This window comes from Solanum pennellii, chromosome 8, assembly GCF_001406875.1.
Source record: "Solanum pennellii chromosome 8, SPENNV200".
Taxonomy (NCBI): Eukaryota; Viridiplantae; Streptophyta; class Magnoliopsida; order Solanales; family Solanaceae; genus Solanum; species Solanum pennellii.
This window is the reverse complement of record NC_028644.1, coordinates 2,750,444-2,772,530: the sequence shown is the minus strand read 5'-3', so window position 1 is coordinate 2,772,530 and position 22,087 is coordinate 2,750,444. Positions and strand designations below refer to the sequence as shown.

General features: G+C 34.8%; 3 protein-coding genes across 3 annotated transcripts; 1 reads left to right on the top strand and 2 right to left on the bottom strand.

Moving 5' to 3' along the window:
* Nucleotides 1-252: 252 nt before the first annotated feature.
* On the bottom strand, nt 253-5,528 carry LOC107026717 (rRNA-processing protein UTP23 homolog). The gene is made up of 8 exons (XM_015227791.2): nt 5,372-5,528; nt 4,653-4,843; nt 4,432-4,512; nt 4,193-4,313; nt 3,059-3,361; nt 2,149-2,217; nt 1,191-1,323; nt 253-551 (listed from the first exon to the last, which is right to left on the bottom strand). The coding sequence occupies exons 2-7, from the start codon at nt 4,841-4,843 to the stop codon at nt 1,237-1,239; spliced, it is 852 nt and encodes a 283-aa protein (XP_015083277.1). The 5' UTR covers nt 5,372-5,528; the 3' UTR covers nt 253-551; nt 1,191-1,236.
* Nucleotides 5,529-8,006: 2,478 nt separating this feature from the next.
* On the top strand, nt 8,007-14,601 carry LOC107026767 (AT-hook motif nuclear-localized protein 5-like). Its single transcript, XM_015227848.2, has 5 exons — nt 8,007-8,934; nt 10,586-10,653; nt 11,477-11,608; nt 13,512-13,673; nt 14,004-14,601. Exons 1-5 carry the CDS (start codon nt 8,475-8,477, stop codon nt 14,220-14,222), a joined length of 1,041 nt encoding a protein of 346 aa, XP_015083334.1. The 5' UTR covers nt 8,007-8,474; the 3' UTR covers nt 14,223-14,601.
* Nucleotides 14,602-15,032: 431 nt separating this feature from the next.
* On the bottom strand, nt 15,033-21,819 carry LOC107028967 (FT-interacting protein 7). The gene is made up of 3 exons (XM_015230224.2): nt 21,676-21,819; nt 19,316-19,357; nt 15,033-18,292 (listed from the first exon to the last, which is right to left on the bottom strand). Exon 3 carries the CDS (start codon nt 18,229-18,231, stop codon nt 15,214-15,216), a length of 3,018 nt encoding a protein of 1,005 aa, XP_015085710.1. The 5' UTR covers nt 18,232-18,292; nt 19,316-19,357; nt 21,676-21,819; the 3' UTR covers nt 15,033-15,213.
* Between the last annotated feature and the right edge of the window lie 268 nt (nt 21,820-22,087).

Genomic DNA, 22,087 nt, shown 5'->3' with positions numbered 1-22,087 from the left:
TTGTATAAGAGAGTTCGCGCTGAAGGGGCACTTCCCCTTCAGCGCAAAGAAACTTTTTTTTATTCTATTTTAATTTTAATCAGTATATAATATTTTCAAAATCCTGAAATTCGTTAAGCTATGACTTTTAATTTTAAATTCATATTTTTTAGTTACAGCTTTATGATTTTTAATGTCGGTAAAATATTTGTCTATATCTTGTAACTATATGGAATAAAACATAACGACCGATGATGAAAAATACTATAATTATGGACATCTTAATGGGCCTCTTCACATTATCAAAGAAAAAGTAATTAACAACTTAAAAAATTTAAAAATCATATTAAGATTTAATCAACTTTCTAATTCTATCTATATCGCATTAATTAAAACTAAAAAATAAATAGATATTGGGCCCATACTAGCACAGGCACCTTTTTCTAGTGTTATCAAAAGGGCAAAATTCATGGAAAATTCAAAATTGATCAAAAATTAGCAATAGACTCTTCCTTTGATAAATATAGTGCTTCCCGTGGAAGATTGTACTATGCTTGATATCAAAATTCCTCCTGCAAAAGAGACATAATTCTTAGAGATTCCATATGGATCTAAAATCAGTCGAGCATATAACGTCAACGAAGTGGAAGGAGAAGCATGAGATCTCGAGTTCAAATCTCACTAGATGGCAATGACACCAGGTTATACCTAAGCTTTGGTGGGCGGAGTTGTCTGATACATGTGCTGGTGGGAACAAAATCGTAAATATCATACGTGTCCAAAACAATAAATGGATTTAGTTGAAGAAGCAACACTTCCAAGAAAGAAAGGAACTCATGATCCATTCAAATCAACCATAATCAAATTTTGGAAGTTGAAAGATAAAAAACAGTAGATGGCAACAAACACTAGGTAATTTTCTCACATGTGCGCAGAGTTGCACAAAAAAAATACCAGTGTAGACCAACACGAGCAAGTATTTAGTCGAGAATAAAGAAACTATTGATGCATTATAACTCAACCATTGTCAATTCTCGGAAGTTCTAAGAGAAAAACAGTAGATCGTGTAAACTCTAAAGGAATTAACAATTTCTACACAATACTTTGGTGTTTTTGCGAAATAACTGTGTCTTCAGTTATATGGTGCTCTACAGAAAATTATCTCATTAGAATGCAGCATTTCACTTTTAACTTTATAGATCATCATTTACCTGATATCACAGCGGGCAAAAGATTTACTGGTGGATGGCTTCAACACTAAGCATTTCCTACTACGACATTTTTGCGCGACCTCTTCCTTGATCTCTTCCTGCTTCTCACAGTTCCCTCACCATTCTTGTTTTCCTGCACTTGGAACTTCCACATTCACCAAGAGGGGAAAAAAGGTGGGGAGATAATACAGTTTATTACACTAAATCAGATAATTCAGTGGCATAATTACCAAGGGGAGTGAGGGGGCAATATTCACTTGTTGCCTTGTCATTTAGTGGTACAAGTATATCCTTACTAGTACTGATTTCCATTATATGTAATTTCACTTTTAAGAAACTCAAGTATAACTCATAGTAAAAATATTGCTCTATAACAAAGGATTTGTTGATTTAGAATATTCTATCACTATGCCTAGATAGTTTTGCATCTTTTTCTTTTTGAACCTTGTACAATTTTGAGAAAGTTCTATACTTTTTCATGTTTTAATCTATTAGTCAATGTTTATATTATTAATTAAAAACTATCAGTGGGGTTAAATCTGACCAATTATAAATACAATGGCCAAACTCACCAGTGCTTTTATACACAGGTCGTAGTCCTATTGAGACAATTTCCTTTCCTATGATTTTAGGTCTACCTCGTCCTTACTATAACCCTTAACCATCAATGTCACACACACACCTAAGAGAACTACTACGTGTGAAAGTATAATTCACAGTGGTCATAGTACATACCATCTCCCTGCAGATATTTATACAGGTCAAGCGCTACAGTAATTAAACAGGTGAATAATACAAGAACTACTGACAAATTTTACGAAGTGTTGCACGTAGACGTTCTTTTTTCTCTCTTTAACAAAGGAGTGGTGAGGCAGGCAGAAAATAATGAATACCCTTCATCTCTATATGAGAATATATGCCCAGTTCGACTTCAGTTACTTGAGAAACTTAATCTCACCTTTCCCGAGGTCGTGATTGTATCCACAGGCTTCTTCTTCTTCTTCTTCACAGAGAGTGGATTTGGACCCTGTAGAAGGGAAGGCATAAACCAAAGAGTCATTAAGGAACATGTTTAGTGAATTCATGCATTACGTCAATAATGTCCATGAAACATATATTATATAAGTAAATAATAAATATGATACCGGCCTTAATCAATTTAGAGGAACAACAGGCAAAACGATTCCCTGACAACATAATTACTTAGTCTATGTCACTAAATCTTTTTCAACTCAAAGTTAAGAGAGGGCTGTGCACACAACAGCCGTAAATGTAGAAGTATACTTATATGAAATATTATCACACTTATACAAAAAAGATATAACCTCTTATTTCAAATATATGTCCAGCCATCTATCATAGAGAAAGGAAAAACCTCTGTTCAGAGCTTGAGGATCAAAATTTGCAGACAAGCTAAAAATAAAGAAATACTTTCAATCTAGATGAAAAAAAGCATTCTTTATGAATCAAGCAACTTTCGGAGTAACTTTTGTATCCTAATACTCATTCATGAAATGACACACGCGGAAGTTCCAGAAAACCTCTTTTTATTAAAGTTATTTTGTTTCTCAAAAGTTCGTGTCAAAAACCAGCAAAAGCTGCATTTCCAAGGAACTGGCAGGGATGAGTTTTGTAGCCCATGTCTTTCTACATTTACCCGTGACAATCTTAATGTTTTCTGCTTTAATAAAATGTTTGCTCACCTATCAAAAGAGAAGTTTTAACAAAGGCATTGAACATTAACATGTAATGTTTCACATGAAAGTGGAGAATTTGTTCCTAAACATCAATATTTTAATAGAATGAGAAAGCCACAAGTTAAAGTTTAAGCTGTACAAAGAGAATAAGAAATTATTATGAACCCTGACCTTAGCTTTCTTTCTCTTGAAGCGAACTTTATCCTTGACATCACTTCCATTCATCTGAAGATTTGTATTGATAATCTGAGCCTGTGAAACATCATCTATCTCTCCCTCTGATGCATTGGAAGAACCCCCTTGTTTGTCATCGGACAGTTTCCTCTTTTTCCCCTGTCTAAGCATGTTGTACTCCAGGTCAGTCATGTGAAGACGTTTTTCTTCAGCAGATTTGGCAAACTCACGTTGAAATGATGATGGTTGTTCGAGAAATAATGCATTCCTAAGAGCAAAAATTAGGGGCACACCAGGTATCTACCCGGTTCAAGAAAAGGGGAAACAAAGGTCAGAAAAAACAGGAGAAAAGCCAGTTAGCATATACATAATAAATTGTTCTCCTAAATGTTGGAGGTATTTCCAGTTCATTTAAGGTATACCTGTTTGCCCGATCGTTTGAGATATCCTTATTTTGAGAAGTGCTTTTTGTGATAAGTGCTTTTCGTGATAAGTAAGTTTTGAGAGTACAGTTTTTGCTTAGTTAATCAAATCGTAAAGCACTTTATCAATATTAGAGCAGCAACTTTTGATTGGCTGTGGTTTCAGAAGTGCTTTCGGAAAAAGCTATTGTTTTCAGCTTCTACTGATATACTTAAAAGCACTTACTTTTTTCCTAAGTATGGGAAATACCTCAATCCTCTAGGATAAGCACTTAAAAAAAAAAGCAATTTTGACTCCCGAGAAGCTTGTCTAAACAAGCTATAAGAGATACAGAAGGAGTGTTAAATTTCCAAACAATGTGGGACTGTTAATCTTACCCCCTCGCACCCAGAAGGAGACAGAAATATTTTGCAGTTTTATCATTTTAGTCCCACATGCTAAGGTTAACTGGTGAACCATCCTGTAGATGCACAAAGATCTCTTATTTTTACCACTTTTCACTTAGTTAAAAATCTTTTGACTACTACTGCAAAAGTCAGAGATTGCAAGTTTCACATTTCGAAATGGATGCAACATTATTACAATAAGTAACTGCCGAAAATTTTTCTGACAAGACATCCTAGAATATGGGATTTTTCCAGTTCACATGTTTTACTAAGTGATATGATTGATAGGACATTCAAAATCAAGGAAAGTAAGTCCAAATACCTTCTGAAGACTTCTACGCATATCTGCATCTTGAGTAGCAACAAAAAAGTGTTCAGGATTGTTCTCCCCAATAACTTCAGTTATGCAATCTTCAGCACTTTTGCGCGTCTCATGGTCACATCTGCAATAGAGTAAGATTGAAATATGTGGCAAAACTCAAAAGAACGTCCTGAGAACTGAAGCAAAACACATCCTGGTTTTGAGAGGATCCAGCAAGAAGAATAGAATAAATGGCTAACCGTGCAGTAAAAAGGTTATTAGCTGCATTCAGTGATTCCTGATAGTTACCACCAAGACTCTTCAACTCCGCAAGAACGCATCTGAAAGCAAAGAGAACAGGAAGTTACCAAACAGTTTAAAAGCGAAACATATTTAGCTTGTCCTCAAAAATCGTGCAAACAAAGATAGATCATGTAAAGACCATAGCAGAAAAGAGATAAATGGAGCTGATGATATAAACCTTGTGGTGAATAGTTTAACTGGGGCACCTAGAATATTTGTCAATGCAGTATCAGCAGGTGTTATGCGATTAACAACAAGATGATGCACAAATGTTCCATCACAGAAGATTTTAAACGGCTCTCTAAACCCAAAACAAGCTGTGTAAAACCTCACAGCTCTCCTATGCCGCTTCTGCTTTTTCACCCTCATCTGTCAGCAAGCAAGAGAAAACGATAACAGAAAGTTAAACTTCAACAGAAAAAGATGAGCAATACTGCAAGTTTTATTCAATACAATTTTAAGAAAATTATTCATACACAAAGGGATGTCTTATTTTATGAATACATCCATAAATTGTGACAACATACAGTGGTAGCTCACAAGAAACTGAACGAAATTTCAACCGAGGAACACTACAACACTGCTTGTAATAAAATAAAGAAAAACTCTAATTTTGTACTGCATCAAAAAAGACTCAAACTTTAAATTCATTAGTAGCAATATATTGAGATTCGAGAAGTCATATTATCAAATTTCATTAGTATTGAAGTTTACGCACCAAAACGAGAAAACCTTTCAGGCCTTAAACACAAGCTAAATTACAGAATTCTAATGTAAAAGAGTTACAATGCAACTTGAGCAAGTAATTTCCTAGCAGCAAACACACAACGAAGACGGAGAAATTAAAGCCTGAAAAAGAGAAAAATATGAAGCAAAAGAGAGAAGTCAGAAGTTTACCTGGACAGGTGAATAGTCGACCGACTATAACTGCTAAAAAAGATGATGATCAGCGATTTGAAGGTTGACGGCAAACGGCGCCGGCGATTAGGAGAACAAAAACCCTAGAATTTGCTGAATTGGGGCTTTTTGTTTGTGTATATATGTATATATAGTTACGGGTCATGGGATTTTTGTGTATTTGGGTTTATATCATTAATGGGCCTAACAATACTATACACTATATATATACTAGGGGTATGCACTATTTAGATTAAAATCGAAAAATCAAATCGAATTCTAATTTGAATATGTTTTCTAAATTTTAGTTTGATTTTAAGTTTATAATTTACTTTGTTTGGTTTTTTGGTTTGGTTTAGGTTTTAGAAAATAAAAACCGAAAAAAATAAATTATTATATATATATATATATATATATATATATTGGAATTAACCATTTTTGTCCCTTTTTAGTTATTTTCATTATGATTTTGGTTTATTTTCTTATGTTTGGACATCTATAATTGATATACTTTTAAGTATTATGCTTTACGTTTTACTTGTAATTTATATTAAAAAGTTATTTAAGAAATTCAATATTATATAAATAATTTTTTTTTTCAAATTGCATATATAACTTAGTTATGTTTCTAATTATTGACATAACCGATTAACCAAATCGGAAAAACTCAAACCAAAAAGAGAAAAAACAAACCAAACCAAATTTATTTTGGTTCGAATTGGGTTACACTTCTTCAAAACCCAAAACCAAAGACCCAAATCGAATAGTATAAAACCAAACTGAAAAATCGAATGCACACCCCTAAAGTATACACTCCATATATATCTATCAATAATAAAATATTTACACAAAAATAAGTATATTGTAATTTTTTTATATGAATAGAATATATATATAAAAAAAGGGTGATGTAACTATTCTTATAGTTATCATAGGCCATAGCATAAAGGATTAGAGCACGTGGTTACGAATCAAAATCTCGAAACTTCAAATACCTCCTCACCCACAAAAGTAAGGATTAGAGCACGTGGTGACGAATCAAAATCTCGAAACTTCAAATACCTACTCACCCACAAAAGTAGGCATTGTATCATGTCTTAACTTTTTATGTGACTCTTAGATGACATTTTAATTAAAAAAATATCGTAAATTAATCAAAACCAAACTACTATTAAAGTGATGGGACAATGTAAAACTAATTTTGATTATACAAAATAAAATAATAAAAAAATTGATGCTCCAATATATTAATTTAATAAAATAACCGATTAAACTGTATCATTGGCATTCCTATTATTAACTATGTTAAAATAGTCAAGGCTTATTTGATTTTGAAACAAGTTGTTACAAGATTTGTTATTCCACCCTTAATGTGAAATAAAATAACAATATATTCCTTGAATAATTATATTGTAATTTTATTCAGATTAAATTTAAAATAAACTCATTCTAAAATTGATTATCTCTTATCTCTCGTACTAAACTAATTCTAAAAAATCATATTATATCATGTATCTTAATGTTTGGTGTAAACAACTAATACCAATAATTTTTTTGGCTTAATTTAAATCTTTGCTATTTTTAAAGAACTCTTTAACTCTTTCTCCTATCACTCTATTATCCCCCTTTTTTTGGTCAAAAATTTGTTATTCAAACTTCCAAAAGCAATTTAACTAAGGTCCCAAACTCTCAATAAATTCATCAAAATACAAAATAGACCTTAAATCTATAAAAGAAAAAAAAAATGTGTTTGTTTTCCCTTCTCTCTCCTTTGATTTTGCCCAAAAATTTGCATACCAATATAGTGTCAATAATGACAAAGACATGTTGTTACTTAGGTGCACCCAACTTAGCCAACTGTCCACCAAAGACCCCTCAAGTCAAAAAAACAATCTAACATCTTGTTTGGATGTATTTCTTTTTAAACTCGAAGTTTGATATCTGAATTGGAGCTCAATTAAATTTGAATCACCTTTTATATTCTATTGTTAGTTTAATAATGAATAATTCTATTTTATATAACGATTAATTTGGTGTGATTGTGTCGTTATCTTATACTCTATTTATTGATTCAATAATCACATTTAACTCACTTTTTCATAATAGTTCTATCTTATACCTTATTTTCTTATAGTTTTATCATTTAAATATTAACGTGTAACATTATATTATCATAAATAATAATAATATTATAAAATATAATATAATATAGGGAAAATGCACAATTACTCCCTCAACCTATACCCGAAATCCCAGTAACACACTTATACTATACTAAGGTCTTATTACCCCTGAACTAATTAGATAAATAATTTTCTACCCCTTTTTAGCCTACGTGACACTATCTTGAAAAAAAAAAGTCAACCAGTGTTGGATCCACAAGATAATGCCACGTAGGCCGAAAAGGGGTAAAAAATTATTAATAAAATAAGTTCAAAGGTAATAGGACCTTAATACAGTATAAGTGTGTCTCTAAAATTTCGAGCATAGATTGAAGGATACTTATGTATTATCTCTATAATATATTATGAAATAATACGTAACGATGTATTGCTATTATGACTTGACTTCTATTGAACCCTCTCTCCCTTCATTAGTTTATAATTATTCTTTAGTCTCAAAAGAAACTTGTCTGTGTCTACTCATTTACTTTAATTCAAAAGGGCTTAAATTTTCTCTATTTCATTGCACTTCTGTCTTTACCCTCCCCTCCCTTTCTTCTCTTTTCCCAAAAAACTCTCTTCCTTCTCCTTTTCTCACTTCAAATCTAGGGTTTCATTTTCTTCTTTTCTTTTTTTTTTCATCTTTGTTGTGCTAAGATTTGTATACTAACTTTTTTTTTACTTAAAACTACAACTTGGGTTTGTCTTAAAACTATAAAAATATGTGATCTTTTAGTTCAAGATTCAATTTTTAGCATTTTTCACTGGCTTTTCTTACTTGGGTGTGTCTCTTTTTTCACCAGCATTCTGATTATTAGCTTTTTTCTTCAGTTCTTGAGAACCCCACTTAAGTCTTTTACTAAATTTATGTTAAAGTTTCAATCTTTTTGTGTATAGAAGCATCAAGAATCAGTTTTGAAAGTTTTTTAGTGAGTAAATGCATGGATGGAAGAGAAGGGATGGTGCTATCTGGGGGTGCTGCATATTATCTCAACAGAGGGATTAGTGGGTCTGGTTCTGGTGTTGGTGGTGGGTCTGGGGCACCTACAAGGGTAACTACCCCACCTAGTTATAAGTCCCTCTCAAACCCCAACATTTCAGTTCAGTCCAATGTAGGGGGAGGAGGTACTTTGAGTTCTACATACCAAGTTGTTGAGAACCCATCGCCTCATTTTTCTCATGGTATTAATATGAGTGTGGTATCTAGTGTTTCACCTGGTAGTGATCCAGTGAAAAAGAAGAGAGGTAGGCCAAGGAAATATGGTCCTGATGGGTCCAAAATGTCATTAGGACTGTCACCTTTGTCCTCTACTCCTTCAACTGGTTCAATCACTCCTGGGCCTAAGCGGGCCAAGGGCCGACCTCCTGGAAGTGGATGGAAGCAAAAATTAGCTCCACTTGGTATGTTTCTCAGTTGAACTTGGTTGATTATGACATTTTTTTTAATGTGGTGTAAATCATATCAAATGAGCTTAAATGAAGTAGTGGGGATTCACATAGCCGACTCCACCTTGTTTGGTACTGAGGCATAGTTGTTGTTGGTGTGTCTGATACTCGAAAAAAATGCATTTTTGGAGGATCCAACACGGGCGTGACAGCATTTGTAGAGAGTCTGAGCAACATAGCTGATGAGATGTTCTGTCTCATGTTATCTAGGTGATAATTTTCTGGGTTGTTGTGCATTATTATGTGAAAGTTGTCTTGGTTCATTGATGACAATCTCACTACCTCCTCAGTATTTCTGAGTAATTAGGATTTTGGACTCTATGATATACTTATTTGTCTATACTGCATCATAAGATATAGAACTTTTGCTTATGAAACCGGTGATATACTTTCATATTATATGTTTGTGTTCTTCATAATTACCTAGGTAGGTGTAAGGTCTTTGTGCACCTATCCTCCCAAGACCACACTTTGTGGGATTACACCGACTATGTTATTGTTGGTGGTGCCTCTTCTAGTGAGAATCAAGGCTTGCAGCCGAGGGCTGAACCTACGTTGTAGGTTCCGAGTCTCGAGCACCCGTTAATCTGGACACCTAACTTGTAAAGCTAAACAGAAAATATATTTAAAAACTAATATATGGAAAGATTGGTTACCCATAAACAATAAAGCGTGATAGGCGCATTGGTTTTGAAGTTGAATTTTCGGCGCCTAAAATGTGAGAAATTCAAATCTCGGTTGAGCTTTTTTCCTTAAGGGAAGGCTTGTTACTACTACTTCATATAGTACTGAACATTTTTCTCTTGTTTTTTTCTTTCTTATCAATCTTGGCCCTTCTTTTGGTAACATCTCAATCTTAACCTTTTGTTTAGTTTATTTTTTCCATTTTTAAGTCTCCAATATCTCATTTATTACAACTAAAGCTTAAGCTTTATAAAACTTTTAAGAGTGTAAATACTTGTAATTGCAAGCATGCATGATATAATACAATTATTTAATATCTTCATAGTATGAAAAGTCATTGAGAGCCGTACCGACTAGAAGACCTTTTTTTTCCCTAAAAAGTATTATTAATATTAATCGTAGTTTGCTCAGTCATTTGAGACTAGAAATCTTATTTTTACAAATAAGATTCTTTTTATTTTCACGTTAATTAAAATAATTATACATTTTATTAAATAGTGAGCACCCATGATCTGAAAATCCCGGATTCACCACTGTCGCAGCCTGAATTTTGTTTACAATTAAAAAAGGGAATATAATCTTATAAGGAAAATCCAAACTCTGCTTTACCTCTATAGTAACATGTAACATCCTTGCAGTACAAATTTCTTTTGTTGTATTTCTTGGGATGGTGACACTTGAATGATGCTTTCTGCCACTTGTAAGGTCTTAATGCTATTTGACTTTCACAGTCGACCCCCTTCTTTTGTAAAGGTTAATTTGTCTTTTTGTTATGATTATCTTTTATGTTGGTATGTTGGTGGTAATGGTTCTCACTAAATTGATAATTTTCGACTTGGATGGTTAAGTTTTCCAATTGTAGTAATTCAGAAGATGGACCAATAATTGAGTTTAGTTCTGAAGATTGAATTGCTCACTGCAGGTGAATGGATGAATACTTCAGCAGGATTGGCTTTTACCCCTCATGTTTTACACATCAGTGTAGGAGAGGTAACGTCCTCCCTCGTCTTGCTTGTAATTTGCTTGGACTCTCCAAAAATGCTGCTACACCCATGTCAGATTCTTAAAAAAGATACAGTTCTTTTGATGATCCGATCATAACAGTTTTGCTTGTGTGATGTGTTCTTGCACGTGCTTCAAAGATGGTTTTGCAGCCATCTGGTTAAGTAGTGTTATCTGTTTTACTTTGTTGATGTGTACATTTGAAATCATGCTATCATATATTACCAAATCAGGCACATGGGTGAATGAGAATTTACGTATTACTATCTGATGCTAGATTTGATTTGTATCTTTCTGTTTTGCTGTCATACGTTCTTGCTACCATGCTTCAATTTTTTTTTTTTCTGTTAAGCCGAGGGTCTATTGGAATAGCCTCTCTACCCCACGACGGTAGGGGTAAGGTCAGCATACATCCTACCCTCTCAGGCCCCACTTGTGGGATTACACTGGGTATGTTGTTGTTGTTTATTACCATGTGGTCAGCATCACAAGAAAAATTGAAGTGCTTTGTATGATTTCTTATAAGATTATGGCTCCTCCATTCTCACTTGATATTGTTCGAAAGACTCTTCCTTAGAAGTTTCTCAGAGGAGAGAGTTCTTAAGCAGAAATGGGATTATATGATAGCAGTTGATAAGCATACCCGCGCCACCAAAGTTTTATATTAGCCAAAACTTCTTCAGTTTGTTTTACTGATTTTGAAAACATGCTTCCTACATCCTATTTTATTTTGTATTATGCTTAATGCACTTACTGGTGTTCCGTGTTCCCTATATGCAATATGCATGACATAGTACCTTAATGTCTGTAGGATGTTGCTGCAAAATTACTGGCGTTTGCAGAACAGAGGCCTAGGGCTCTATGTGTCTTATCAGCTAGTGGGTCACTTTCTGCAGTAACATTACGGCCTCCTACAAGCTCTGGTTCGACTGTCACCTATGAGGTTAGAGTTCTACAACTTTGTTCTTCTGAAATGTCAAGTGTTTCCTGCGACTCATTTTATCGTCTGCACAACAGTAATAATTCTTCGAGCTTGTTAAGCACAAGCAGTGCAATATGATTTCATGATTCAGTTGCTACTTGATCTTTACTGTTTGATTTGATGTCAATCGTTTAATGAACATGCTCTTTTATTTTTTGAGTATGTTATTGGATTTTATAAAGGTGAATTTGAAATATTTTAGTTGTTCAGAGTCCACCATGTACATTCTATATAGTTTTGATGTCAAGTGAACTTTTGCATAGTTATGTAACACTGGAATTCTTACCCTAATATTTTGATCAGTGTATGATAAGATTTGGCCCTAAATCAGAGTTTCTTGAACTCTCTCTTTTCCTGAGCATGATTGGTGGAATAGTGTTAGGAATGGAAGCAAGAACAAATGCTGTTCTGCACCGAAGAAGAGTCTTGAAGGCTGATATAGGTGTTATATCAACCCGACCTCCAGGGTTAGAGGTTAGAGGATTTCAAAGTTGAAATCTTGACATTTATTTAGAGCGTTTCTCCTCCTTGGTACTCCTTCACAACACTACTATATGCAACTACATCATCACCAAGGATAGCATAGGTCTGATCCTGCTGCAGGGATTAATGAGGGAAGAGCATAATGGCTGAGAAGAATAGAACAACCTTGTTTGCCTCTCATAGTTTGTTTTGCGTGATAAGCTAGAATTGCATTGTAGTGACTAGTGAGGTGCTGTTCTGATTTGGTCTTTTTTTTCTGATGTCTTCAAACATCTTGTATAGATTTAAGTGCCCGCGATTGTTAATGTCCCATTAGTTATGGTGAATCTTAACCCAAAATTCTGGGTCGATAATATTTTACTAATTTCCTCAACACATACCATAGTAAGAGCATGACTTTAAAGTTCATGTCAAAGCTGTATCCAACTAATATTATGTGTTTTAGCCAAACAGAAACATGACAGACCTCCTAAGATCATGCTTTCAAACACAATTGCTTCTTCGGATCACATATGTTATAATGCTTCCATTAACTTACAAAGTCGTTAACTTAAAGCATTCACTTTTCAATTTTTCACAATTTACTACTTTAAATTAGTGATTTTGCATTATACTTGTTTCGTTGTTCAGATAAAATCAGCTGATGTGTTATATTCTTCTTAAAATGATTAAAAACCTATGGGCAAGGTGTATTTCTCTTGATAAACCACCCCTAGTTCTTTAATGCTTCAAATTGAATTTACTTTTAAAATTTTGACAACCGAGAAATCCTTGGTTGGTGCACTCTAGAAAATTCGGTGGATATTGGAGATGCTCTTCTACCCTTCTCCACTTAAATACTTGATTTTTTTTGTGGCAGAATTTTAATTCGTAACGCACGTTTAACTCACACATTATAAGTTGTGCTAAGCCTATTAACCATATGGAATTGGATTTTGAATGCCTAATAGTCTATTCATCCTACAATTCTTAAGGTTGATGTTGAGCATGCAGTCAAACTCAACAAGAATATCGTGTTTGATCATATAAAACAAAACTAACAAGAATTGAAGAAGTTATTTTCAAAGTTCAATTTGTAGTCCCACAATTTTTCCTTTATTTCCATGCTAGAACTGGTATCTACATGTAAATGTGTACATGCTTTCCCTTGTATATTCAGAAATGATTCTTGTTGTCTTAACATTGATCATGTAGGCGAATGTTGATGTCAGCTGAAAAATGTATTTAGCTACTATTTTCTTCTTAACTCTAGAATTGTTCTTGTTACCTTTTGTCAGTGCTCTGGCCGTTTATCATTTCGTTGAGAGTCTTTTGCCCCCCTATAGAGTGAAACTTGTGGTTTGACTAAACTGAGATTCAAATGTTTCATCATGTTGTGCAGGGTCGTTTTGAGATACTTTGCTTGTCTGGATCGTACTTGGTTGCTGAAAGTGGAGGTCCACGTGATCGCACCGGTGGTATAAGTATATCAGTTAGCAGCCCTGATGGGCATGTACTCGGGGGTGCTGTTGGTGGTAGGCTCATTGCAACCAGCCCTGTACAGGTAGTGAAGTTGCTGTTGTTATAATGAACTTGCTCCTGTCATATTTAATATCGACGAGTCTCTTACCTTCTACCTTTGAGGTGGAGATCAGAAGTACTCCTTCCATTTCAATTTTGTCTTAATTTCCTTTTTTGACTACCCCTGAATTCAAACTTCCCACATGGCATTGCAAGGTCACAAGATTAAAGAGCATTTTGGTATGTTTACATATCTTTAGTTTATGACCACAAGAATCATTACTTGCACTCCTTGACAAGTAAAAACCAAACAAAGAAATTAAAACGGAGGGAGTATCTACATGACGAGCAAATAATTTAATTTTGTTTGCAGGTGGTCGTGTGCAGCTTTGTATATGGTCCCAAGGTAAAGAGCAAACCAGAAACTAGTACCAAAGGCAGTGAGGAAGAATCTGCAGAAAAGTCATCTATACCGATTAAGGCTACTCTGAGTCAAGATCCAACTTCAAATCCAGCAACTGGCGTTTGGCCTCCGATTTCAAGGCCTGAACTAAGAAATTCCCAGCCCGAGATTGACCTGACACGTGGATGATTATTATGATTTGCTTCAATGGACACATGAAGACAGAGGTTGTATATATGTGCTGTTGTTGTAAATGAAACGCGGCAGGAGAGATCAACTCGAGCCATTTAACTAGCTCTGCCCATCTCGTAGAATGATGGTTTTGTGCTAACACACAATGTAACAAAAGTATCCTCTTTTTTAGGTTCTTTAAAGTAGCAAAATGGTGTAGAAGATGGTGTTGGTGGAAGTTAGATTGTAATATTTCTGTTTTTTATGATGGACCATATGTTATTTTACAAAAATTGATGAATGAGCTTTTTGCCTCATTTTTTGTCACTACATCTTTCTGGTGTACTAATTGGCAAAGCAAGAAAAACTTGAAGTTTTGAGATTTTCTTTGATATAATCTCTCAATTCTGTTTGCTCAAATTTTGCCTCAAGATTCTTGCCAGGAAAGATGTTATATTTACTTGTATTTGCTCGTCTATGTCATCCGAACACTTTAAAAATGCTTCTAGGTGCGTGTTGGATCCTTCAAAAGTAGCGGTTTTTTTTTAATCATTTCACACTAAATGTGAATTAAGACCTTATAAGTGGGACAGCAGTGAAATATGCTGCTCATATCTATTAAAATTGTAGTTATATATATGCTGCTCACATCTTTTAAAATTGTAGTTATATCCGCATTGGATCTTCTAAAAAATGCATAGCTCGTGAAGGATTCGATGCTATTTAATGACATATTAACATCAATTTCATAGAAATTTTATCTTATTCTTTTTGTAATGATAACCAGATTGAGATTCATGTATCCAAAATCTTAAGAAAAACAAAAAATCACATTTAATATAATGATACATATATAAATCATAATAAGGAAAAAGATTGTAGGAATGGATTTTATTATACATATAGATGTAGCAGGCCATCCAATGCTCAAGTACAACAAAAACAACTACGCCTCAGTTCCCAACAAATAGAGATTGGCGATATGAATCCTCACTAGGACCTCAACAATTTACAACATACTATCTGTCCTAGCAGGCAGTCGGCGGAAGAAGTTGACAGGCACAGAAGGTAGCCTATGGCGAAATCTTGGATGTCTCATCATGTAAATGCCTGTCAGGGCAGCAATTACCTGAAATGGTGTCACATACATGGCCAGAGCAGCAACAAGGCAAAATGTGACAAAAAGGGCTGTGGCACGGGGATCACGCCAGCTCAGCAGTGACTGGAGGCGCTCGCCTTGTGTTGCAACGTCACCAACAACTGTTTGAATCCGTCCTGCCACGCTCCTTAGACGATCATACCTCATTCTCACAAGTTCAGGGCTGCGACTAGTTGGGAATGTGTCAAACTCTTCGTCTAGCTCATCGGGATGCACTGACTCAGCTTGTGATAACTTTGTGTTCATGTGAGGAGGGTACCTAGGCCGGTAACGGTAATTCCACACTCCTATTAGAAACATGTAAAGGAAAACAGTTGGTAAAATAAGCTCAGGAAATGAGACGAGCATAAGGAAGAGAACGTGCACAAGGACTGTTGTGATCGGGTTCTTCCACATGCAGATATCTCCGAACCATTTGCCTGCTGCGAATAATCCCGTGAAAATTGACATCAGGCGGAAAAAATTCGCCTTGCTACGCCTCATGCTCCATAGGTGTGAGTCTACATCAGACATGTACTCAACCACCTCCTTCCTCAAAGGGGGTTCTGCTCGTCCCAGCCGCATTGCCACTATGTTGACTGCTTGGTGTCTTAGCATGTCAAGTTGCATCACAGTGAAAGGCCTTACATAATGCATTTTTGGCAAAAGAGGACACGAGTATTTGTACAGCATGTTAGCAAATGATGTGCACGTAAAACGTATTGCCAAATGCAGCTCTCCCATCTTCTTAACACCAGTAGGATGAAGGACCAGCAACGGATATGAATGTGTGTAAACTCTGCCTGTTTCAAGTGTTGAGATACGAATTCTTACCTTTCCGACCTTCAGGTCTTTGGTACCATTTGAACCTTTTTCTCCGAGTTGGGTGTTGTCGAACACACCAACTGTGAGAACTGTAGCTGGATCAAAAACCTCCCAAGTGTACTGCTCATTGTACTTTGGGCAGAGGTTATCAACAATTGTTCGAGTTCGAATCCATTTATGACCATACTTTGCTACACAGTATGTATCTGATGTCCCCTTTCCATCTCGTGTTTTCATAGGATGAAGTCCCACAGCATTTAAGACTCCGAGTTCAAGAACCCCAATTGGTGGCCTCCATAGTTGCTTTGCAGTTGGGCGAAGATCACTACTGTAATGAGTGGATTCGTCAAGGACATGATAGCCTCCATCAAGACAGACTCGAAGATGAAGTCTGCTCGAGAATTTCTCCTTCTTAAGTTGATCAATATCCACCACCACAGGCTTTTCCAGATTAAACCAACGAGAATGGATCATTCTATCGTCAGCACGCTTCTCAACCATGCTTAAAGGGATGATGACCCTACCAATGATCTCGTCTTTCCCTGGAGCCACACGATCCTCTACTGTGAGGACAAGGTTGTCTTCAAATGGCTCTGCAGCAACAAACAAGAGATCTTCATTCCAAAGAGGATTGAATGTTCGAGCCTGAACTGGCTTAGTTTTCAAAACTTGGTTTCCTATTTGAGCTTTCACATAAGTGTCAGGGAAACGAGTTTTGTCCGTTGGCACCAAGTCTTGTGCCTCGACAACATTAACACGGACATACCACAACCGGGGTGCATGATAGACTTTTGAACGTATAAGAGTGGATGCAACTGTGTCAACGGATAGAGCTGCATCAGAATGCCATGCATCAGGATACGCTTCGTCTGCTTGTGTACCTATCCAGACAGCAAGCATGAGCTCCCCCTTTATCTTCTCTCCTTTCTTATCTGCAAGCCGGTACCACTCTGGAGCTAGAGGACTATCTGGTGGCACACGCATGGGGACTTCATTGAGGTCAAATCTGCACAGGCCTACGAAATCATCTTTGACAAGATCCTTGTCTTTAACAACAACTTCAAGCACGGATGCCTGCATCCTCTCCCGAGAAAAGGCAAATACTACATTCCACATAGGATTTTGATTTTTCTCAATGTGCTTTGTAATTCCTTTGTAATTCCCAATCCTGACTTCAACATAAGGATCCACGCTCCCAGTAATATCCATCGCAGGGAGCTCACGAGCCTTAACAACTCTAACAAAAAGGAAGTGCATCTTCTCAACAAGATCATAAGTACAACCAGACATCCTGTCTGTACGAATAACACGACCACCCACAACTCGACCCCCTCCAAGGAATGGGCTTGTTTCCTTAAGTGCATAATCAACGGGTTGTGCCATTGTGGCAGAATGCATCCGAACGAGCTGTGGTGGAGGCTGTGGTTCTGGAACCTTCATTTCCTCAGGTATGTATCTTGCTCCTTGATGAGGCACAGGAACAGCAGGAGCTTGTTGTTGCTGCTGTTGTTGTTGCTGCTGTGGGTGATTTGGATTAGGAAGATGATGGAAGGTGTGTCTCACTTCAGATCTAGGAATTTTCGGAGCTGGAGTTTGAGCTGAATGGATGTGAACCTGAGTATCATTGACTGTGGAAATAGGCGTAGAGGACTTTATGGATGGATCGTCAATAACATACACTTTAAGACCAAGCTCTCCCCTCACACGTGAGAAGATACTGCGCTTCTCAAGAGGATAATGCAAGACAACAGCATCCGAATAAGGTACAAAGGAAGTCCCATTGATAGTAATCTTTCCAAGAAAGGACCTGGACTGAGAAGCTCGAATATTGTTATAGACGTAGGCATCAAGAGTGAGCATATGGAGGTTGGAAGGGTCAGAGATGTTGAAGTAGAATGTTTCATTCCACACAGGACTCAGATCTTTTTCCTTGATGGTAGTGCGGAACCTCTGACCATCGAAGTAAAGTTCCACAAAAGAACTCGAAGAACCTTGACCATCTTTCGGCAAAAGGTTATGTGCACCAACAACTTCAACACCTAGCTTCAGATTGTTTAAGATCATCTTCGGAGATTATCGTTAAGAATGTGTCAAACCAACAGAAACTAAAGACGGGCAGCAGTACCTGAGAGATATTGAGCAAAAAAAAATTACTCTGTATCTCCGGAGGGTGAGACAGATAAAACATTTAAATTGGAAGAGAATCATTCGGCGAAAAATGTGCCACATTAAAATGAATCAGACAGGGTGATCATTCAGTGATCAAATCTAAAGACAACATCTTAGGCATCTAGACTTAATGCACATCTTAATATTAAGATGTTTATTCAAATTCAGACGTCTTATTCTTAATGGAAACAAAGGAGGCCTACAATATCCAATTCATACAATCCAAAAAGAAAAAAAATAGCTCATTTGACTCATTAAGCAACAAACGCGATGGAACTGATCGTACTTAATCAGCCAATAACCATAAACAAGTTTCGGAGTGAAGTAACTTATGATGTGATAGGAGAGCAAATTGATTCTAAAAATCGGAAAACAATGTACTTTTCATATTTCTTATCGAGGTAATTGTTAAGTACTATCGATGTCAGGAGGAATTTAACTATGAATTTTCATAGGCATAATCGGACAAAAATATGTTCTTCAATTTCAAGAAAAATCTAAACGATCTGGTACTGATTACAAGAACCTTATCAGTCAACAATATCACAAGATGATCAACTTTACGAGATATGTTCACACAAGACGGAAAAACAATTAAATTATGCTGGAAAATGATCCTCGAATAAAGATGGATTTCGAATGCAAAGGAAGCACCACTAAACAAGAATAACCTATAACATCTTTAGACGCAATAAACAAGCACCATTGAACCATAACACAAAAAAGAGACAAGAACAATAACAGCTACACCCCAGTCCCATACAAGTTGAGATCGGCTATATGAATCCATATTATTCCATTTAAGCTCAACTCATGTCACCGTCATAAACTAAATAAGACCATAAAAAAGAGAAAGAAAATTCAAAAAGAAGCTTCAAATATAACCTAGTCCGGGAAAACAACCACATTTTCAACATCCGCATTTCCACATCCTGTAATAAAATCACAAAATGGTAAAAACATAATGTTGAAAACTTACCAAAAGCAGAAGAATTTGCACTTCTCTAACTCAAAGACAGATCTGCAAAATGCAAAGCTTAGTTAGTACTTAACAGTCTTCGAATAACTTCAAATAATCTGATCATTGTGGAAATCATTAACAAATCTAAGTCAAAGATACTTCCAACGAGTAATCCAATTTAAAAATAAAGAAGAATTAACCTAAACAGTCGCTCATACGACCACTTAAACTAGAAATAGCCGACTAATGTATAATATGTGTGCAACGATATTTAATTTATGTATACCGGCTAAAAAGAATAAACAGTAAATATAACCGGCTATTTGTGCAAAACTCTCTAAAATAGAAGATGTTTGAATTCCCAACATGGTGAAAAATAATCATGCATACTCTCATCTGAAAAGAACATTTCCAAACCTGCATGCTACCACAGGAATATTAACAATAACGACATATCCAATGTGATCCCATAACAGGTGGTTTGGGGAGGATAGAGTAGAGTGTACGCAAACCTTATTCCTACCTTACGGAGAAAAAGACTTTTTTTCCGAAAGACCTCAGCCACAGAAAAATAAACTCAAGTATATTTAAACAGTTGATTTGCTAGTATCTATCAATAAGGCCTACCAAAAAAAAAAGTATGGTCCCTTTACTCAAAAACTCACTTAACAAAACCAGCAACTAGAAAAGATCTAAGTACTCATCAAACAATCCACAGAATCATTCTATTTGCATACTCTCACCTTCTTTTTTAATGACACTTTTCATCTAAAAAACTAAAGATACATGAATAATTAATTATAAAACTCAAAAGATGCAGTGTGAAACTAAATTGAGATTAATAAAATAAAAAAGGTCAACTATCTTTGAATACCATGTGCTAGTCAGCCAAGTGTGGAGATCTACAAACTTAATAATATAAAACTAAAGAAAAAAAATAGAAAAAATTCATAAAGCATGCTTGAAGTTAAAGTTCCTTAAAAATAGCTAAAGACACATGGAGTTGTCATATTCAACTAAAAATCTAACCATAAGCCACTAAAATACATAAAGTTCATTGATCTTGACAAAAAAGTGGAAAAGGGAAAAAGTGGTCATTATCCATGTAACTAAATTACAAAAAGAAAGGCCATAACACTTTGATGCAAACAAAAAGACTCCAACTTTAGGATCAATTCAAAGTGGTGAAACAAAATGATACAATAATTACATTTCAAGATTTCAACTTTTGGTCAAAAACAGAAGATCTTGGATATTATTAGTCAAAAGTAAATACATAAATACAAATAACCAAAAAAAAAAAAGTAAACTTGAGGGAAAATGAGACATCTAAGTTCTTGAGCTTGAAAATTCATGTATTTGTGGGGAATGAAGTGAGTTTTTCTTGAGCTAAAATTTAGCATAAACAATTACTCTCTTTCTTTTGGCATCACAAATCATGAAACAAAAAAAAACAAATTCTGGAATTCTTAGCTAAGCCTGAATATAAGCTAGCGTTTGACCATAGATTTATCCGAGTAGTTTTAAAAAAATTATCTTCTTTGACCATGAAACTTGATCAGATTCCGAAAATATGATATTTGAATATTTTAATTACAAAATTTGGCTAAGACTAGTTTTGGGACAATCTTTTAAAAAATTCAAGTAAAATTTACCTTCAAACACAAACTCAAAAGCATATTTTTCAAGTAAAACATATGTCCAAACACAACTCAAACTCAAATCTTCAAGTTTCAACAAACAGGAGCTAAGAAAAGCACCAAACTTTAAGAAGGATGAATAATAAAGATCTTTTTTTTATATATCACAATTCATGAAACTCAAAAAAAAAAAAAAAAAAGAAACTGGGTTTTTGAGCTAGTACCTGAATATTAAGAGAAGCAACAAACTTGATGAAGAAAAAAAATGATATATGAGCTTTTCTTGAAACAAATGAAAAGGGAATTTAACTAAAACAAACATCCAATTTCTTGATCTTCCACTTGAAAACACTTGCATTTTTTTAGCATAATAAACTAAATCTTCATTTGGCATTACAACACAAGAAACTCAAAAAAAGCAAATTCAGGACAACACTATAATTTTTAGTTTTTCACATGTCTAAACCACAAGATTAAAACACATTTTGATACATTTCTATTACTTTGTTAAACACAAAATCAGACAAACAAATTCAGAACTCACAAAATTCTAATTTCTTGAGCTTGTGCTTCAAAATTCTTGCATTTTGAAGCAAACCAAGTTGAGTATTCATCTTTGAAACAAATATTAGAACAAAAAAGTAATAATTTTTGTTTTGAACATCACAAGTTATGAAACACAAAAAAGAAACAAACTTTAAAGCATCAATAAGAAAAAAAGAGAAAAATAAAACATACCCTTTTCTTTAGAAAGCTTAAATCTTGAGATTTCACCAACATTACAAAGTTTCAAAAGAGAAAATCAAGAATGTATTTATGAAACTCTTTTTTCTTTTTTTGGCATTGATGTGTACATTATTGTTGTGTGTATATATAGATTTGTGTCCAATACAAGAATTTAATGGAAGGGTAAGGGAATCATGTGATTCAATTTTTTTTCTTTTTAACAAAAAGAAATTAATAATTATATCTCAATTTACGTGATATTTTTTATTTTTCAAAACACCATTGAAATATGACCGGAGATTTATCTATATGAATGCTTGATTTATTTTAAAATGAAACTTATAAATGTGTAAACTATGTAAAGTAATAGAAGTCATATTTTTTTCGTTTAATAATAATTGTTCATTATACTATTGTCCAACAA